Here is a 16,646-nt window from a genome sequence, read left to right as displayed (position 1 = left end):
ACTGCATCTTCTCCAGCATGGTATTTGATACTCTTTTTCTTGCTAATGCAATAGACTAAAAGATTTATTGTTATAAATTAATTTTCATTTCTTTGCAATTCAGACATTAGCATTTCTTGTTCTCGTAGTTAATAACATTCTTAAAGCTATGAAGCTTGGTTAGGCTTTCTTAGACTAGGTTCTTTAGAGAAGCAAAACCGGTAAAGCATGTAAGTATACATAGAGATTTATATCAAGGAAGTGGCTCATGAGGTTGTAGAGGCTGGAACATTCCAAGTCCTTGGATCAGGATAGAGGCTTCTAATTCATGTAGCCATAGGGGCTGGTGAACCCAAGATGAGCAGGTCAGAGAGCAGGGCTCTTGCTCACAGGCTACGAAGACTGACGAATCCCAAGATCAGAAGGCAAGACTACAGGTAAGCTGCTAGCTCAAGTCTCAAGAACCATAGGTCAGACAAAAAGGAGCCAACTGCAGAATCTAGAATGAGCAAAAGCCCACGAGCCTTGCCAGAATGTTTGCTTATATTGGATACAGGCCACATTCCAAGGGAAACTCCTTTTCAACTGATTGGCTACTCACAGCAGATCCTATTATGGAGGTGATCACGTTATATCAGATCTCATCATGGAAGTGATCACAGCATCATATGACTGCCAAACCACTGAGAATCATGGCCCAGCTTAAAAAAAAAGTTTTCCTCAAGTTGATTCCAATTCATGGCAACCCCACGTGTGCCAGAATAGAACTGTGTTCCAGAGGATTTTCAGAGGATGATTTTTCAGAGGTAGATTGACAGAACTTTCTTCCAAGGTGCCTCTGGGTGGATTCGAACCTCCAGCCTTTCAGTTAGTACCCAAGGATATGAACCATTTGTACCACCCAGGGACTCATTTACTTCTTTAAGTCTTTACATAATCTACTTAGTGGTGACATTTGCCAAATCTAGTCATGCTTTAATGCAATAATAATTTGGATAACAAATAGTATGCTTTACTTTGAAAAGATTGACCATATCATAGTAACTGAAAAACATTTTAAAAGTACCTAGATATACATGGTATTATATAGTCTAAGTAGAGACCTGTTACAGGATATATGTCTAACTATTTATTTTATGGCTTTAAGTCATTAACAGAATTAGTTATAAACATTGCCTAAATTTTATTTTTCTCCTTTGTGCCTTAATTGGTTTAAATAAAAAGTAATGTGGTTGCTTTTTTTTTTTTTTAAATCAAACTTCAATATATATTTAAGATCAAAAGAAATTTTTGAACAGATAATAGCAAGGCTATTTTGTTTAAAGAACATTATTGGCATTTTTGTGGAAAAAGTAAAAGTTACAGAAAATCGAAACTAGAAGAATATAGGATTTTTCCCCTTATAGTCTGCTTATGGAAACCCTGGTAGCATAGTAGTGAAGTGCTACGGCTGCTAACCAAAAGGTTGGCAGTTCAAATCTGCCAGGTGCTCCTTGGAAACTCTATGGGGGCAGTTCTACTCTGTCCTATAGGGTCGCTATGAGTCGGAATCGACTCGACGGCACTGGGTTTGGTTTTTTTGGTTTTAGTCTGCTTATAGTTTTGAAGTCCTGACAGTGAGTTTAAGTGCTAACATCTTAAAATTATATTTGTTTCAGGATTGTGGAACTGAAGGAAATGGTTTCTGATGTCAACCTCAGTTTTAATAAGCTTTCCTTTGTTTCCTTGGAATTATGCATGCTTCAAAAATTGACTTTTTTAGATCTCAGGTATTTACTCATACTATCACTCAAGTTTTTTCGTTATAACTTCTCTTTGAATTTGCCTAACTTTTGCTCTTTCCTTCATATTTTTCTAAGTAAATAATATTTCAGGAGAAATGTAACATTAAGCATATAGGAAATATTTTAATCAGAGATTGTGTATAAGCAGTTTATAAGTTATGTGATAAGGAGACAAAAATTATAGAAAATATTAGAAATTTGAAATACTAGAAAATACTAATACATTCATGCCTAAGCAAAATTACAAATAAACACATCATAAGCATTTAGGGTAAATTACAAATAGTTCACATTTTGGGTGTTAAAGCTGCAAATGGCAGTAGTATGTTATATAGTTGCAGCTCAGTAACTGATAGGGTTACTTTAGAATAGGGGAATAGTATTATTCCTTATGTTTTGTGCTGTTTATGTTTCCTTAAAGAACGTGTTTGTTTCATGCTGTTTTTTTCCTGAAAGTGAATAGGATAAAACTGTCACAGTCCTTTGCAGGACCAACAGCTTACATGGCTTCTCTTTAAAGAATGTACGTAGTTTCAAAATATTATATTAAACATGCAAGGCAAGAAGGAAAGAAACAGAACACTAAGAGGGCAACAGAAAGAAAGGAATTTGTGTTTACGGCTCTGCAGACATAATAAAAAGTTTAAGTATGTCCGAGTTGAAGTGACAGGATCAGACATTTCATAGTTCAAGGGTAATAGCATTTGTCTCAGGGTTAGGGTTATTTGTTTGCTTGGGCTTTAAAATTTTGTCTGTAAACTATATCTACTGCCGGGGCTTCGTAGTGCTTACATATTGTTACTAGGTATGTTTTTAGATTATTTAAAGTATAACTCCTCTTGCCTCTGTTCAGACAATAGTCAAATGGCATTAAGCTAAGGATTTGTTTTTCCCGTAGAGACAAAATTTTTTCACTTATGGAATTAACGCATATCTACTAAAACCCTTCTCCTACTAATATGAAATTGCTTCTGTTTTCAGGTGGCAGCTATACTGACAAAGCAGTGTAAAACCACATTTTAGTTTAGCACTAATGGAGCAGAGAAGATGAATCCATGTCTCCATTTCTGCTGTTTTATTTCCTTTTGTCCCAGTCTCCTCTATATATATGCAGGCCTCTATCTATAACTACACCTGGGAGTTTCTAAGTCAGTGATCAAAATCTGCTTCCATGTCTATTATTATTAGGTTTAAGACTTTTGAGGAAAAGAATGGAAACCAGCAGTAGGTGATTCAACACAGCTTAAGGATAATAACTGAAACAAAGCAGAGAAAAGTAAAAATATATATTACACTATAGAAAATATGACCCTTACATATTAGACTTGATATCTGAACCCAAAGCAAGAGGGTAGAGAAAATTATTCAGTCATTAAAATGTTTCATTTATAAGTAGCCATCTAGTTGGCAATTTTCTCGCAAATACATTCTATTATTAGGTAGTTGTATTGCCTCTAGAATCTTTTTTGCTTTATTGTTAATCTTTCTTCTAACATTGCTCCCAGATCCTTCCTGTGGTAAATGAGATTGTGTTCACTTCCATGTCTCATTGTGTGATCCAAAAAATATGCGTTGTACTAATTGAAATTCTAAACTTAGAGTAGAAATGAACTTGCTTAATACCTTTCAAGTAGAAAGCTCCAAGTTTCTAAGCATACGAAGGCTCTTTACCTTCCTGTTTCATTTTTGTCCCTGTAATTTTAAAATTCTACTTGGAGTAGAATTTCATGTTTATATGTGAGGCATACGTACTGACACCAATTGAATATTTAATGTAGTATTATAGACATGATCTAAAGGCCCTGTCCTAGAAGTATTGCTGAGCCAGTTTGAAGGAGGTGTGGGATTTGTTTACAGTCTTTACCTTGTTAAATCTACTATTAAAGAGTTGGTTTCATTACCAGTTGGTTGCATATTGGTATTGTCGAGGACTTGGCATGCTAATCAGATTCTTGAGGCAGCTGACTTATTCAGGATTCTGAGAACTTACCCTTATTGAGGTCAGATCAAGGATTGAAAAAAACAATTTAAATAATTTGTGTTTGTTGTATAATATTTTAATAACAAAATTATAAAAATTTTCAAACTTTCTAAATCATCTATTTTTTCCCCAATTTAGAAACAATTTTTTAAATTCTTTGCCTGAAGAAATGGAATCACTGATAAGACTACAAATGATCAATCTTTCCTTTAATAGGTAAGAGACAGAAGAGACAATTCTCTGTTAAAATCTTTCTTACTAGAGAAAAACAATGAAAAGAGCCAGATAAACAATAAAAAAAAAAAAAAAAAAACCATTGTTTGGACCCTACAGTGTACAAGGTACAGAAGCAGAAGTAACAAATGCGGTTGATCATGTATGCAGTAGCTGGCCCTTTCTGAACTTTCTATGCCGAATGAAACACCAAAAGAAAGCAAACCTGTTGCTGTCAAGTTGATTCTGACTCATAGTGACCCTGTAGGAAAAGTAGATTTTATTCTGCAAACCCTATGAAAATACTGCAGATAATCAAAAGTATCTAATATTTATTGGGCAGTTACCTACTGACACTATGGTAAGTACTTTACATGTATTATTTAATCCTCACAAAAACCCTAAGTGGTAGGTTCTGTTATTATGTCCATTTAAAAATTGAGGATTAAAAGTTAAGTAATTATGGTTCAAACTCATTCAATTTGGTTCCAGAGTCTGTGTCCTTAACCATTGTGCTGTCTTGCGTCTCAGAGATGAAGGATGGATTAGAAAGTTTTATGACTAGGCAGGAAGGCCATTGAAGAGATTCTAGCAACACGGTGCCAATTCTCTCTTCCTATAAGGCAGCATTTGCTGAAACCAAACCAACTAGAGCTGGGACCTTTAGCTACACAGTTTATAGCCAAGTATTTGAGCTGTTAAACACTGTTTGTGCTATACATTCCTATAAAATCTAGACAGTGATCACAATTCAAGCCCCATTTAATTTTAGTCTTTCATTCAAACCTAAATGGTCTAAGCTTATTCAGTTTTAACTCCTGCAAGGATTAACCTTCCCATCCTTCAGTTCATTTTTTCTAAGCTCTCTAGAGTCTTCTTTACCTGGGAGACAACTCCTTCTCATATCAGTGCTACAATGTACCTTCTGTACTTCTACCAGGGAAAGTGAATGTTAATCTTGAATATTGGTGTCGGTATAAATTCTTGACACCCAACCTCAGTTAACTCTCTAGTGCCAGCCTTATCTTGACCCTCTTACTCACCATAGCTGTCTGTTCCTTCTCTTGTCATCCTGTCTTCTGAAAAGACTAAGAATCTTCCTGATCTACATCTTTATCCCTCATCTGCTTCCAGACCCACAATTATCTGCTTCCCACTTGAACTCTTTATAGTTAAACTCTAAAGTAATATGTAGATATCTTTTGGAGTACTTTCCCAATTCTTTTTTTTTTTTTTTAATATTGTGCGTTAGGTGGAAGTTTACAGAGCAAACTAGTTTCCCATTCAAAAAATTGTACACAACATGTTCCATGACATTGGTTGCAATCCCCACGCTGTGTTAGCATTCTCCCAATTTCTGCTTGGGTTCTCCATTTTCTTTCATCTGGTTTTCCTACCTCTTCCTGCTTTCTCATCTTTGCTTTGGGGCAAATGTTGCCCTTTGGTGTTGTATAATTGTTTGTTCTATGAAGCAAATTCTTTTTGGGCATTATTGTTTATTTTATAGGCCTGTCTATTGCTTGGCCGAAAGGTTGTTCCCAGGAATGGCTGCAGTTCCAAGTCAGAGAGGTGTCTTAGGGTCATACTCTTGGGGGTTCTGCCAGTCTCTATCAGGCCAATAAGTCTGGTCTTTTTTTATGAACTTGATTTTTTGTTCTACATTTTTCTTCCGCTCTGTCTGGGACCCTCTATTATGATGGGTTATGGTAGTTGAGCACCATCTAGTTCTTTTCGTCATGGGTTCATGGAGATTGTTGTGCATGTGGTCTTTTAGTCATTTGGACTAATTGCTCCCTTGAGTCTTTGGCTTTCTTCACTTTTCTTTTACTCCGAATGGGAATGGGAAGAGACCACTAACTGTATCTTAGATGACCGCTCACAAGCTTTTAAGACCTCAGACACTACTCACCAAAGTAAGATGTAACCCAACCACTGCCGAACCAGTAAGTAAGATGTAGAACATTATTTTTTTTAATTAATTTTTATTAAGCTTCAAGTGAACATTTACCATTCCAATCAGTCTGTCACATGTAAGTTTACATACATCTTACTCCCTTCTCCCACTTGCTCTCCCCTTATTGAATCAGCCCTTTCAGTCTCTCGTGCCAATTTTGCCATTTTCCCTCTCTCTCTATCTTCCCATCCCCCCTCCAGTCAAGAGTTGCCAACACACTCTCCAGTGTCCACCTGATTTAATTAGCTCCCTCTTCATCAGCATCTCTCTCCCCGCCGCTGACCAGTCCTTTTCATGCCTGATGAGTTGTCTTCGGGGATGGTTCCTGTCCTGTGCCATCAGAAGTTCTGGGGAGCATTGTCTCTGGGATTCCTCTAGTCGCAGTCATACCATTAGGTATGGTCTTTTTATGAGAAATTGGGGTCTGTATCCCATTGGTCTCCTGCTCCCTCAGGAGTTGTCTGTTGTGCTCCCTGACAGGGCGGACATCGATTGTGGCCGGGCACCAACTAGTTCTTCTGGTCTCAGGATAATGTAGGTCTCTGGTTCATGTGGCCCTTTCTGTCTCTTGGGTTCTTAGTTGTCGTGTGACCTTGGTGTTCCTCCTTTGCCTTTGCTCCAGGTGGGTTGAGACCAAATGATGTATCTTAGATGGCCACTTGTTGGCATTTAGGACCCCAGACGCCACATTTCAAAGTGGGATGCAGAATGTTTTCATAATAGAATTATTTTGCCCATTGACTTAGAAGTCCCCTCAAACCATGTTCGCCAGACCCCAGCCCCTGCTCCGCTGACCTTTGAAGCTTTCATTTTATCCCAGAAACCTCTTTGTTATTTAGTCCAGTCCAATTAGGCTGACCTTCCTTGTATTGAGTGTTGTCTTTCCCTTCGCCCAAAGCAGTTTTTATCTACTGATTGATCACTAAAAAACCCTCTCCCTCCCTCCCTCCCTCCCCTCTTTGTAACCACAAAAGTATGTGTTCTTCTCCGTTTTTTCTATTTCTCAAGATCTTATAATAGTGATCTTATACAATATTTGTCCTTTTGCCTCTGACTCATTTCACTCAGCATAATGCCTTCCAGATTCCTCCATGTTATGAAATGTTTCAGAGATTCGTCACTGTTCTTTATCGATGCGTAGTATTCCATTGTGTGAATATACCACAATTTATTTACCCATTCATCCGTTGATGGACATCTTGGTTGCTTCCAGTTTTTTGCTATTGTAAACAGAGCTGCAATAAACATGGGTGTGCATATATCTGTTTGTGTGAAGGCTCTTGTATCTCTAGGGTATATTCCGAGGAGTGGGATTTCTGGGTTGTATGGTAGTTCTATTTCTAACTATTTAAGATAACGCCAGATAGATTTCCAAAGTGGTTGTACCATTTTACAATCCCACAAGCAGTGTATGAGAGTTCCAATCTCTCCGCAGCCTCTCCAAAATTTATTATTTTGTGTTTTTTGGATTAATGCCAGTCTAGTTGGTGTGAGATGGAATCTCATCGTAGTTTTAATTTGCATTTCTCTAATGGCTAATGATCGGGAGTATTTTCTCATGTATCTGTTGGCTGCCTGAATATCTTCTTTAGTGAAATGTGTGTTCATATCCTTTGCCCACTTCTTGATTGGGTTGTTTGTCTTTTTGTGGTTGAGTTTTGACAGAATCATGTAGATTTTAGAGATCAGGCGCTGGTCTGAGATGTCATAGCTGAATATTCCTTCCCAGTCTGTAGGTGGTCTTTTTACTCTTTTGGTGAAGTCTTTAGATGAGCATAGGTGTTTGATTTTTAGGAGCTCCCAGTTATTTGGTTTCTCTTCATCATTTTTGGTAATGTTTTTTATTCTGTTTATGCCCTGTATTAGGGCTCCTAGGGTTGTCCCTATTTTTTCTTCCATGATCTTTATCATTTTAGTCTTTATGTTTAGGTCTTTGATCCACCTGGAGTTAGTTTTTGTGCATGGTGTGAGGTATGGGTTCTGTTTCATTCTTTTGCAAATGGATATCCAGTTATGCCAGCACCATTTGTTAAAAAGACTATCATTTCCCCAATTGACTGACACTGGTCCTTTGTCAAATATCAGCTGCTCCTACGTGGATGGATTTATATCTGGGTTCTCAATTCTGTTCCATTGGTCTATGTGCCTGTTGTTGTACCAGTACCAGGCTGTTTTGACTACTGTAGCTGTATAATAGGTTCTGAAATCAGGTAGAGTGAGGCCTCCCACTTTCTTCTTCTTTTTCAGTAATGCTTTGCTTATCCGGGGGTTCTTTCCCTTCCATATGAAATTAGTGATTTGTTTCTCTATACCCTTAAAATATGACATTGGTATTTGTATTGGAAGTGCGTTATATGTATAGATGCCTTTTGGTAGAATAGACATTTTTACTATGTTAAGTCTTCCTATCCATGAGCAGGGTATGTTTTTCCACTTAAGTATGTCCTTTTGAATTTCTTGTAGCAGAGTTTTATAGTTTTCTTTGTATAGGTCTTTTACAACCTTGGTAAGATTTATTCCTAAGTATTTTATCTTCTTGGGGGCTACTGTGAATGGTATTGATTTGGTTATTTCCTCTTCGGTGTTCTTTTTGTTGATGTAGAGGAATCCAAGTGATTTTTGTATGTTTATTTTATAACCTGAGACTCTTCCAAACTCTTCTATTAGTTTCAGTAGTTTTCTGGAGGATTCCTTAGGGTTTTCCATGTATACGATCATGTCATCTGCAAATAGTGATAGCTTTACTTCCTCCTTGCCAATCTGGATACCCTTTATTTCTTTGTCTAGCCTAATTGCCCTGGCTAGGACTTCAAGTACGATGTTGAAAAAGAGCGGTGATAAAGGGCATCCTTGTCTGGTTCCCATTCTCAAGGGAAATGCTTTCAGGTTCTCTCCATTTAGAGTGATATTGGCTGTTGGCTTTGCATTAAAAAAAAAAATTGTAGATGCCCTTTATTATGTTGAAGAATTTTCCTTCAATTCCTATTTTGGTAAGAGTTTTTATCATAAATGGGTGTTGAACTTTGTCAAATGCCTTTTCTGCATCTATTGATAAGATCATGTGTTTTTTATCTTTTGTTTTATTAATGTGATGGATTACATTAATGGTTTTTCTGATATTAAACCAGCCTTGTATACCTGGTATAAATCCCACTTGATCAGGGTGAATTATTTTTTTGATGTGTTGTTGGATTCTATTGGCTAGAATTTTGTTGAGGATTTTTGCATCTATGTTCATGAGGGATATAGGTCTATAATTTTCTTTTTTTGTAATGTCTTTACCTGGTTTTGGTATCAGGGAGATGGTAGCTTCATAGAATGAGTTGGGTAGTATTCCGTCTTTTTCTATGCTTTGAAATACCTTCAGTAGTAGTGGTGTTAAGTCTTCTCTGAAGGTTTGGTAGAACTCTGCAGTGAAGCCGTCTGGGCCAGGACTTTTTTTTGTTGGAAGTTTTTTGATTACCGTTTCAATCTCTTTTTTTGTTATGGGTCTATTTAGTTGTTCTACTTCTGGATGTGTTAGTTTAGGTAGGTAGTATTTTTCCAAGAATTTATCCATTTCTTCTAGGTTTTCAAATTTGTTAGAGTACAATTTTATGTAGTAATCTGAAATGATTCTTTTGATTTCATTTGGTTCTGTTGTGATGTGGTCCTTCTCGTTTCTTATTCGGGTTATTTGTTTCCTTTCCTGTTTTTCTTTAGTCAGTCTAGCCAATGGTTTATCAATTTTGTTCATTTTTTCAGAGAATCAGCTTTTGGCTTTGTTAATTCTTTCAATTGTTTTTCTGTTCTCTAATTCATATAGTTCAGCTCTAATTTTTATTATTTGTTTTCTTCTGGTGCCTGATGGGTTCTTTTGTTGCTCACTTTCTATTTGTCCAAGTTGTCGGGACAGTTCTCTGATTTTGGCTCTTTCTTCTTTTTGTGTGTGTGCATTTATCAATATAAATTGGCCTCTCAGCACTGCTTTTGCTGTGTCCCAGAGGTTTTGATAGGAAGTATTTTCATTCTCGTTGCTTTCTAAGAATTTCCTTATTCCCTTCTTGATGTCTTCTATAACCCAGTCTTTTTTCAGGAGGGTATTGTTCATTTTCCAAGTATTTGATTGCTTTTCCCTAGTTTTTCTGTTATTGATTTCTAGCTTCATTGCCTTGTGGTCTGAGAAGATGCTTTGTAATATTTCGATGTTTTGGATTCTGCAAAGATTTGTTTTATGACCTAATATGTGGTCTATTCTAGAGAATGTTCCATGTGCACTAGAAAAAAAAGTATATTTTGCAGCAGTTGGGTGGAGAGTTCTGTATAAGTCAATGAGGTCAAGTTGATTGATTGTTGTAAGTAGGTCTTCCGTGTCTCTATTGAGCTTCTTACTGGATGTCCTGTCCTTCTCCGAAAGTGGTGTGTTGAAGTCTCCTACTATAAATGTGGAGGTGTCTATCTCACTTTTCAATTCTGTTAAAATTTGATTTATGTATCTTGCAGCCCTGTCATTGGGTGCGTAAATATTTAATATGGTTATGTCTTCCTGATCAATTGTCCCTTTTATCATTATATAGTGTCCTTCTTTATCCTTTGTGGCAGATTTAAGTCTAAAGTCTATTTTGTCAGAAATTAATATTGCTACTCCTCTTCTTTTTTGCTTATTTTTTACTTGATATATTTTTTTCCATCCTTTGAGTTTTAGTTTGTTTGTGTCTCTAAGTCTAAGGTGTGTCTCTTGTAGGCAGCATATAGATGGATCGTGTTTCTTTATCCAGTCCGTGACTCTCTGTCTCTTTATTGGTGCATTTAGTCCATTTACATTCAGCGTAATTATAGACAAATAAGTTATTAGTGCTGTCATTTTGATGCCTTTTCATGTGTGTTGTTGGCCATTTCATTTTTCCACATACTTTTTTGTGCTGAGACGTTTTTCTTAGTAGATTGTGAGATCCTCATTTTCATAATGTTTAACTTTATGTTAGTTGAGTCGTTACGTTTTTCATGGCTTTTTTCTTGAGTTATGGAATTGATATTCCTTTTTGTGGTTACCTTTTTATTTACCCCTATTTTTCTAAGTAAAAACCTAACTTGTATCGTTCTATATCGCCTTGTATCACTCTCCATCTGGCAGTTCAATGCCTCCTATATTTAGTCCCTCTTTTTGATTATTGTGATCGTTTATCTATTGATTTCCATGATTCCCTGTTATGTGTATTATTTTGTTTATTTATTTATTTTTTAGAATTAGTCTTAATTTGTTTGTTTTTGTGCTTTCCCTATTTGAGTTGCGTTGATATCAGGACGTTCTGTTTTGTGACCTTGTATTGTGCTGGAACCTGATATTATTGGTCATCAGGCCAAACAATCTCCTTTAGCATTTCTTGCAGTCTTGGTTTAGTTTTTGCAAATTCTCTAAACTTGTGTTTATCTGTAAATATCTTAATTTCTCCTTCATATTTCAGAGAGAGTTTTGCTGGATATATGATCCTTGGTTGGCAGTTTTTCTCCTTCAGTGCTCTGTATACGTCGTCCCATTCCCTTCTTGCCTGCGTGGTTTCTGCTGAGTAGTCTGAACTTATTCTTATTGATTCTCCCTTGAAGGAAACCTTTCTTTTCTCCCTGGCTGCTTTTAAAATTTTCTGTTTGCCTTTGGTTTTGGCAAGTTTGATGATAATATGTCTTGGTGTTTTTCTTTTTGGATCAATCTTAAATGGGGTTCGATGAGCATCTTGGATAGATATCCTTTCGTCTTTCATGATGTCAGGGAAGTTTTGTGTCAGGATTTCTTCAACTATTTTCTCTGTGTTTTCTGTCCCCCCTCCCTGTTCTGGGACTCCAGTCACTCGCAAGTTATCCTTCTTGATAGAGTCCCACATGATTCTTAGGGTTTCTTCATTTTTTTTAATTCTTTTATCTGATTTTTTTTCCAGCTATGTTGGTGTTGATTCCCTGGTCCTCCAGAAGTGCCAGTCTACATTCTAATTGCTCGAGTCTGCTCCTCTGACTTCCTATTGCGTTGTCTAATTCTGTAATTTTATTGTTAATCTTTTGGAGTTCTACATGCTGTCTCTCTATGGATTCTTGCAACTCATTAATTTTTCCACTATGTTCTTGAATAATCTTTTTGAGTTCTTCAACAGTTTTATCAATGTGTTCCTTGGCTTTTTCTGCAGTTATCCTAATTTCATTTGTGATATCTTTAAGCATTCTGTAAATTAGTTTTTTATATTTTGTATCTGATAATTCCAGGATTGTATCTTCATTTGGGAAGGATTTTGATTCTTTTGTTTGGGGGGTTGGAGAAGCTGTCATGGTCTGTTTCTTTATGTGGTTTGATATGGACTGCTGTCTCGGAGCCATCACTGGGAAACTAGTTTTTCCAGGTAATCAGCTAAAAAAAATGCAGTCAGATTCCTATCTGAATTCTCCCTCTGGCTCAGGATATTCGGATGTTAATGGAGCTGCCTGGGGAGGGTGGGGGAGGTATCAGAGAGCTAGGAGTGTAGCACCACAGAATATAGAGCTGATACCCGTGTTCACGCCCCGCCCGCGTCTGCTAAATACCTGGCGGGACGGCTCCCCGGCTGGGACGCTACTCTCCCCGCTCCAAGACCTGTCACTTCCTCTCAGGGCCTTCTCCCTCCGGCGCGCCGCTCCGCTTGCACGTACGGGTGGGCCCGCCCCCGGGGTCAATTCAGGGAAATATAACTGGTCCCTGCGCTCACGCCCCACCCGCTCCCGCCAGAATCCCAGCGGGACGGCTCCCCGGCTGGGACGCTGCTCTCCCCGCTCCGAGACCAGTTACTTCCTCCCGGGGACTTCTCCCTCCGGTGCGCCGCACCGCTCACACGAACTGGGTCGGCGTCTCCTGCACGAATGGCTGGGGCTGCCCCCAGGGTCTATTCAGGGGAATATAACTGGACCCCGTGCTCACGCCCCACCCGCTCTCACCAGAATCCCAGCGGGACGGCTCCCCGGTTGGGACGCTGCTCTCCCCGCTCCAAGACCAGTCACTTCCTCCCGGGGACTTCTCCCTCCAGTGCGCCGCGCCGCAAGCGCGAACTGGGTGGGCGTCCCCCGCATGAATGTCTGGGCCCCCCCCAGGGGTCGCTTTAGGGAAATATAGCTGATCCCCACGCTCGCGCCACGCCCGCTTCCCCCCAAACTCCCGGCGGGACGGCTCTCCGGCTGGGACGCTGCTCTCCCCGCTCCAAGATCTGTCACTGCCTCCCGGGTGCTTCTCCCACCGGCTGCGCCGCTACGCCGCCTGCGCCAACCAGCTAGACTCCCTACTGGGATGGGTTTGGGGGGGTAGGGCTGGGCCCCTTGTCTGTGCCATCTGCCCCCCTGGGCTCTGCCCCAGATCGGGCTCCGAAGGTCACCTGCCTGGTACGCTGGCTCCTAGTTCTGAAAACGATCGCTGTCTGCCCGTATTTGTTCGTTCTCCGTCTCGAGGTCTGTGTTTGTTGTTCATAGTTCGTAGATTGTTATGTATGTGATCGATTCCCTTGTTTTTCCGAGTCTTTGTTGCAAGAGGGATCCGCGGTAGCGTGCACCTAGTCCGCCATCTTGGCCACGCCTCCTAGAACATTATTTTTATGGACTATATTATGCCAGTTACCATAGCTGTGCCCCAAATCTATGGTCCTTAGACTTCAAGCCTAGTATCTTTGTGCCAGGAAGAGTTTGGTTGTGCCTAAGAAGTTGCCACCATTGTGTCCCTTGTGTGTTTTATTGTCTGTATTAGTATACATGCAACATCTACAAACGTGTGTGGAGATATCCAGAACCTAACCTGTATCTTCAGGTGGGTGCACTCCCTTACATCCTCTCACACTTCTTTAGCATACCTATCTACCTGTGTATTCCTTTGTAAATTACTGTTTGTTGAGACTGTTACTGCAGAGTTTTCTCTGTTGTAGTAATTGCTGTAGTTGCCTTTTGTTTTTGTGTTCCTCTCAGTGTCTTCCTTTGTTTTGATCATGTTGTGCTGACTTCTCCCAAATAGTTTATTGTCTTTCCCTTTACCATATTACTGTGTGTCTTCTATCTATATAGTACCCTCTCTTCCCTTCCCTTCCCTGCTAACCATCAAAGGATTTTTTTTTTCCTTCTATGTGTAAACCTTTTCTTTTTTTATAATAGTGGTCCCATACAATTATTTGTTCTTTTGTGATTGTCTTATTCCACTCAGCAAAATGTCCTCCAAATTCATCCAAATTGTGAGATGTTTTGCAGATTTGTCCTTATTCTTCGTCGTCGTGTAATATTCCATTGTGTATATGTACCATAGTTTATCCATTCATCCAGTGATGGGCACTTAGGTTATATCCGTCTTTTTCCTCTTGTGAATAATGAACATAGGTGTGCATCTGTCTATTTATGTCACGGCTCTTATTTCTCTAGTGTATGTACCTAGGAGTGGAATTGGCGGATTTCTGGCTTTGTAAGGAAGCGCCATATCATTTTCTTTAATGGTTGTACTATTTTACATTCTCACCAGCAGTGTATAAGAGTTCCAGTCTCCCCACAACCATACCAGCATTTGTTGTTCTCTGTTTTTTTTTAATAGTGCCTTTTATGGTAGGTTAAATGATATCTCATTGTAATTTAAATGTGTATCTCTTTTTGAGCTAATAATCGCATTTCTTCATGTGCTTGTTAGCCTCCTGAATGTCTTCTTTGGTGAAGTATCTGTTCATATCCTTACCCAGTTTTCAATTGAATTGTTTGTGTTTTTTGGCATAAGGTGTTGAAATTTTTATAAATTTTAGAGATTAATCCCTTGTTGGATATGTCGTAGTCGAAAGCTTTTTCCCTGGTTTGTGGGTTCTCTTTTTACTCTATGGAGAAGTCTTATGATTAGCTCAAGTGTTTAACTTTTAGGAGATCGAATTCATCTAGTTTATCTTCTACTGTTTGGGCATTTTTAGTTATGTTTGGTATACTACTTATGCCATATATTAGGGCTTCTAGAATTGTCCGTATGTTTTCTTCCATGATCTTTATAGTTGTAGGTTTTATATTTAGGTCTTTGATCCATTTTGAGTTGGTGTTTGTGTATTATGTAAGGTATCCTGCTTCATTTTTCTGCAGATAGTCATCCAGTTTTGCCAGCACCATTTGTTAAAGAGATTGCTTCTTCCCACATTTAATAGTCTTTGGCCCTTTGTCAAAAATCAGCCATCCATAGGTGGATGGGTTTACTTCTGGGTTCTCAATTCTGTTCCATTGGTCTATGTGTCTGTAATTGTACCAGTACCAGACTGTTTTAACTATCGCGACTATGTAGTAGATTCTAAGATCAGGTAGTGTGAAGCCTCCTCCTTTGTCCTTCTTCAGTAATGCTTTATTTATCCGTGGCCTCTTTCCTTTCCATATAACGTTTGTGATTTGTTTTGCTGTTGGAATTTGGATTGAGATTGCAAGGAATTTGGATTGGGATTGCATTATATCTATAGATCACTTTGGGTGGCGTGATAAAGTTGTATGTCAACTTGGCTGGGCCATGATTCTCAGTGGTTTGGCAGTTATGATGTAGCTTTGCAGTTGTATAATGATGTAATCACTTCCATGAGATTTGATATAATGTGATCACCTCCATGATGGGATCTGCTGTGAGTAGCCAGTCAGTTGAAAGAGAGTTTCCTTGGGGGTGTGGTCTATATCCAATATGTATGGGCTTTCTGGCAAAGCTAGGTGGCTTTTGCTCTGCTCTGGATCCTGTATTCAGCTTGTCAGCATTTGACCTCCAGTTCTTGGGACTTTGCCCAGCAGCCTGCTATCTTATCTGCTTATCTTGAATTCCTCACGCTTCGAAGCTATGAGCCAGCTGCCTGCTGTCTGACCTGTGGATCTTGGGCTTGTCAGCCCCTGCAATTATATGAGTCAGGAGAAGCCTCCCAGACTGATTGATGTCTGACGCCTGAACTACGGACTTGGGACTTGCCAGCTTCTACAACCTCGTGAGCCATTTCCCTGAGATAAATTTCTCTCTCTATATAGTATATTCATATATATATATAATATATATATATACACACACATATGCTTCACTGGTTTTGCTTCTCTAAGAGAACCTAGCCTATTACAGGTAGTGTTGACATTTTCATAATGTTAAATATTCCTATCCATGAGCATGGTATGTTTTTCCATTTATGTAGGACTTTTTTTTTGTTTTTTTGGCTTCTTGCGGTAGTGTTTTGTAATTTTCTTTGCATAAGTCTTTGACATCCCTGGTAGATTTATCCCTAAGTATTTTATTTTGGAGCAGGTGGGTGTGCTACTGTAAATGGTATCATTTTCCTGATTTCCTTTTCAAAGTTCTCTATGTTGGTTTAGAGGAATCTAACTGATATTTGTGTGATCTTGTATCCTGTTACTTTGCTGAATTCTTCTGTTAGTTTCAGTAGCTCTCTTGTGGAGTCTTTGGTATTTTCTATGCATAGGATCATATCATCTTTGAATAGGGATAGCTTGACTTCTTTCTTGTCAATTTCAGTGCCCTGTATTTCCTTTTTTTTGCCTAATTGCTCTAGCTAGGATTTCCAGTACAGTGTTAAATGGGAATGGTGATAAAGGACATCCTTGTCTAGTTCTTGTTTTCAAAGGGAATGTTTTCAGTCTCTTTCCATTGAGGACAATGTTGGCTATTGGTTTTGTGTAAATAATAAATATACAATAAATATATAATAATAATAAATATAATAAATTCCCTTTATTATACTGAGGAATTTCCTTTCTGTTCCTGTTT

The 16,646-nt window shown here is 38.6% G+C and overlaps 1 protein-coding gene across 2 annotated transcripts in view; it reads left to right on the top strand.

Annotated features, from left to right (window-relative positions):
• LRRC40 (leucine rich repeat containing 40) overlaps nucleotides 1-16,646 on the top strand; it is a 73,846-nt gene that overhangs the window by 42,104 nt on the left and 15,096 nt on the right. The window contains exons 12-13 of one of the 2 annotated variants that reach the window (XM_049879555.1): nucleotides 1,638-1,748; nucleotides 3,883-3,960. In XM_049879555.1, coding sequence (XP_049735512.1) covers nucleotides 1,638-1,748; nucleotides 3,883-3,960 — 189 coding nt within the window. The remainder of the gene's footprint in view (nucleotides 1-1,637; nucleotides 1,749-3,882; nucleotides 3,961-16,646) is intronic. The other variant, XM_049879556.1, reaches the window with a different exon arrangement.

This window comes from Elephas maximus, chromosome 3 (genome assembly GCF_024166365.1).
Source record: "Elephas maximus indicus isolate mEleMax1 chromosome 3, mEleMax1 primary haplotype, whole genome shotgun sequence".
Lineage (NCBI taxonomy): Eukaryota > Metazoa > Chordata > Mammalia > Proboscidea > Elephantidae > Elephas > Elephas maximus.
The sequence above is the reverse complement of the archived record's forward strand: the minus strand, read 5'-3'. Positions and strand labels throughout refer to the sequence as shown.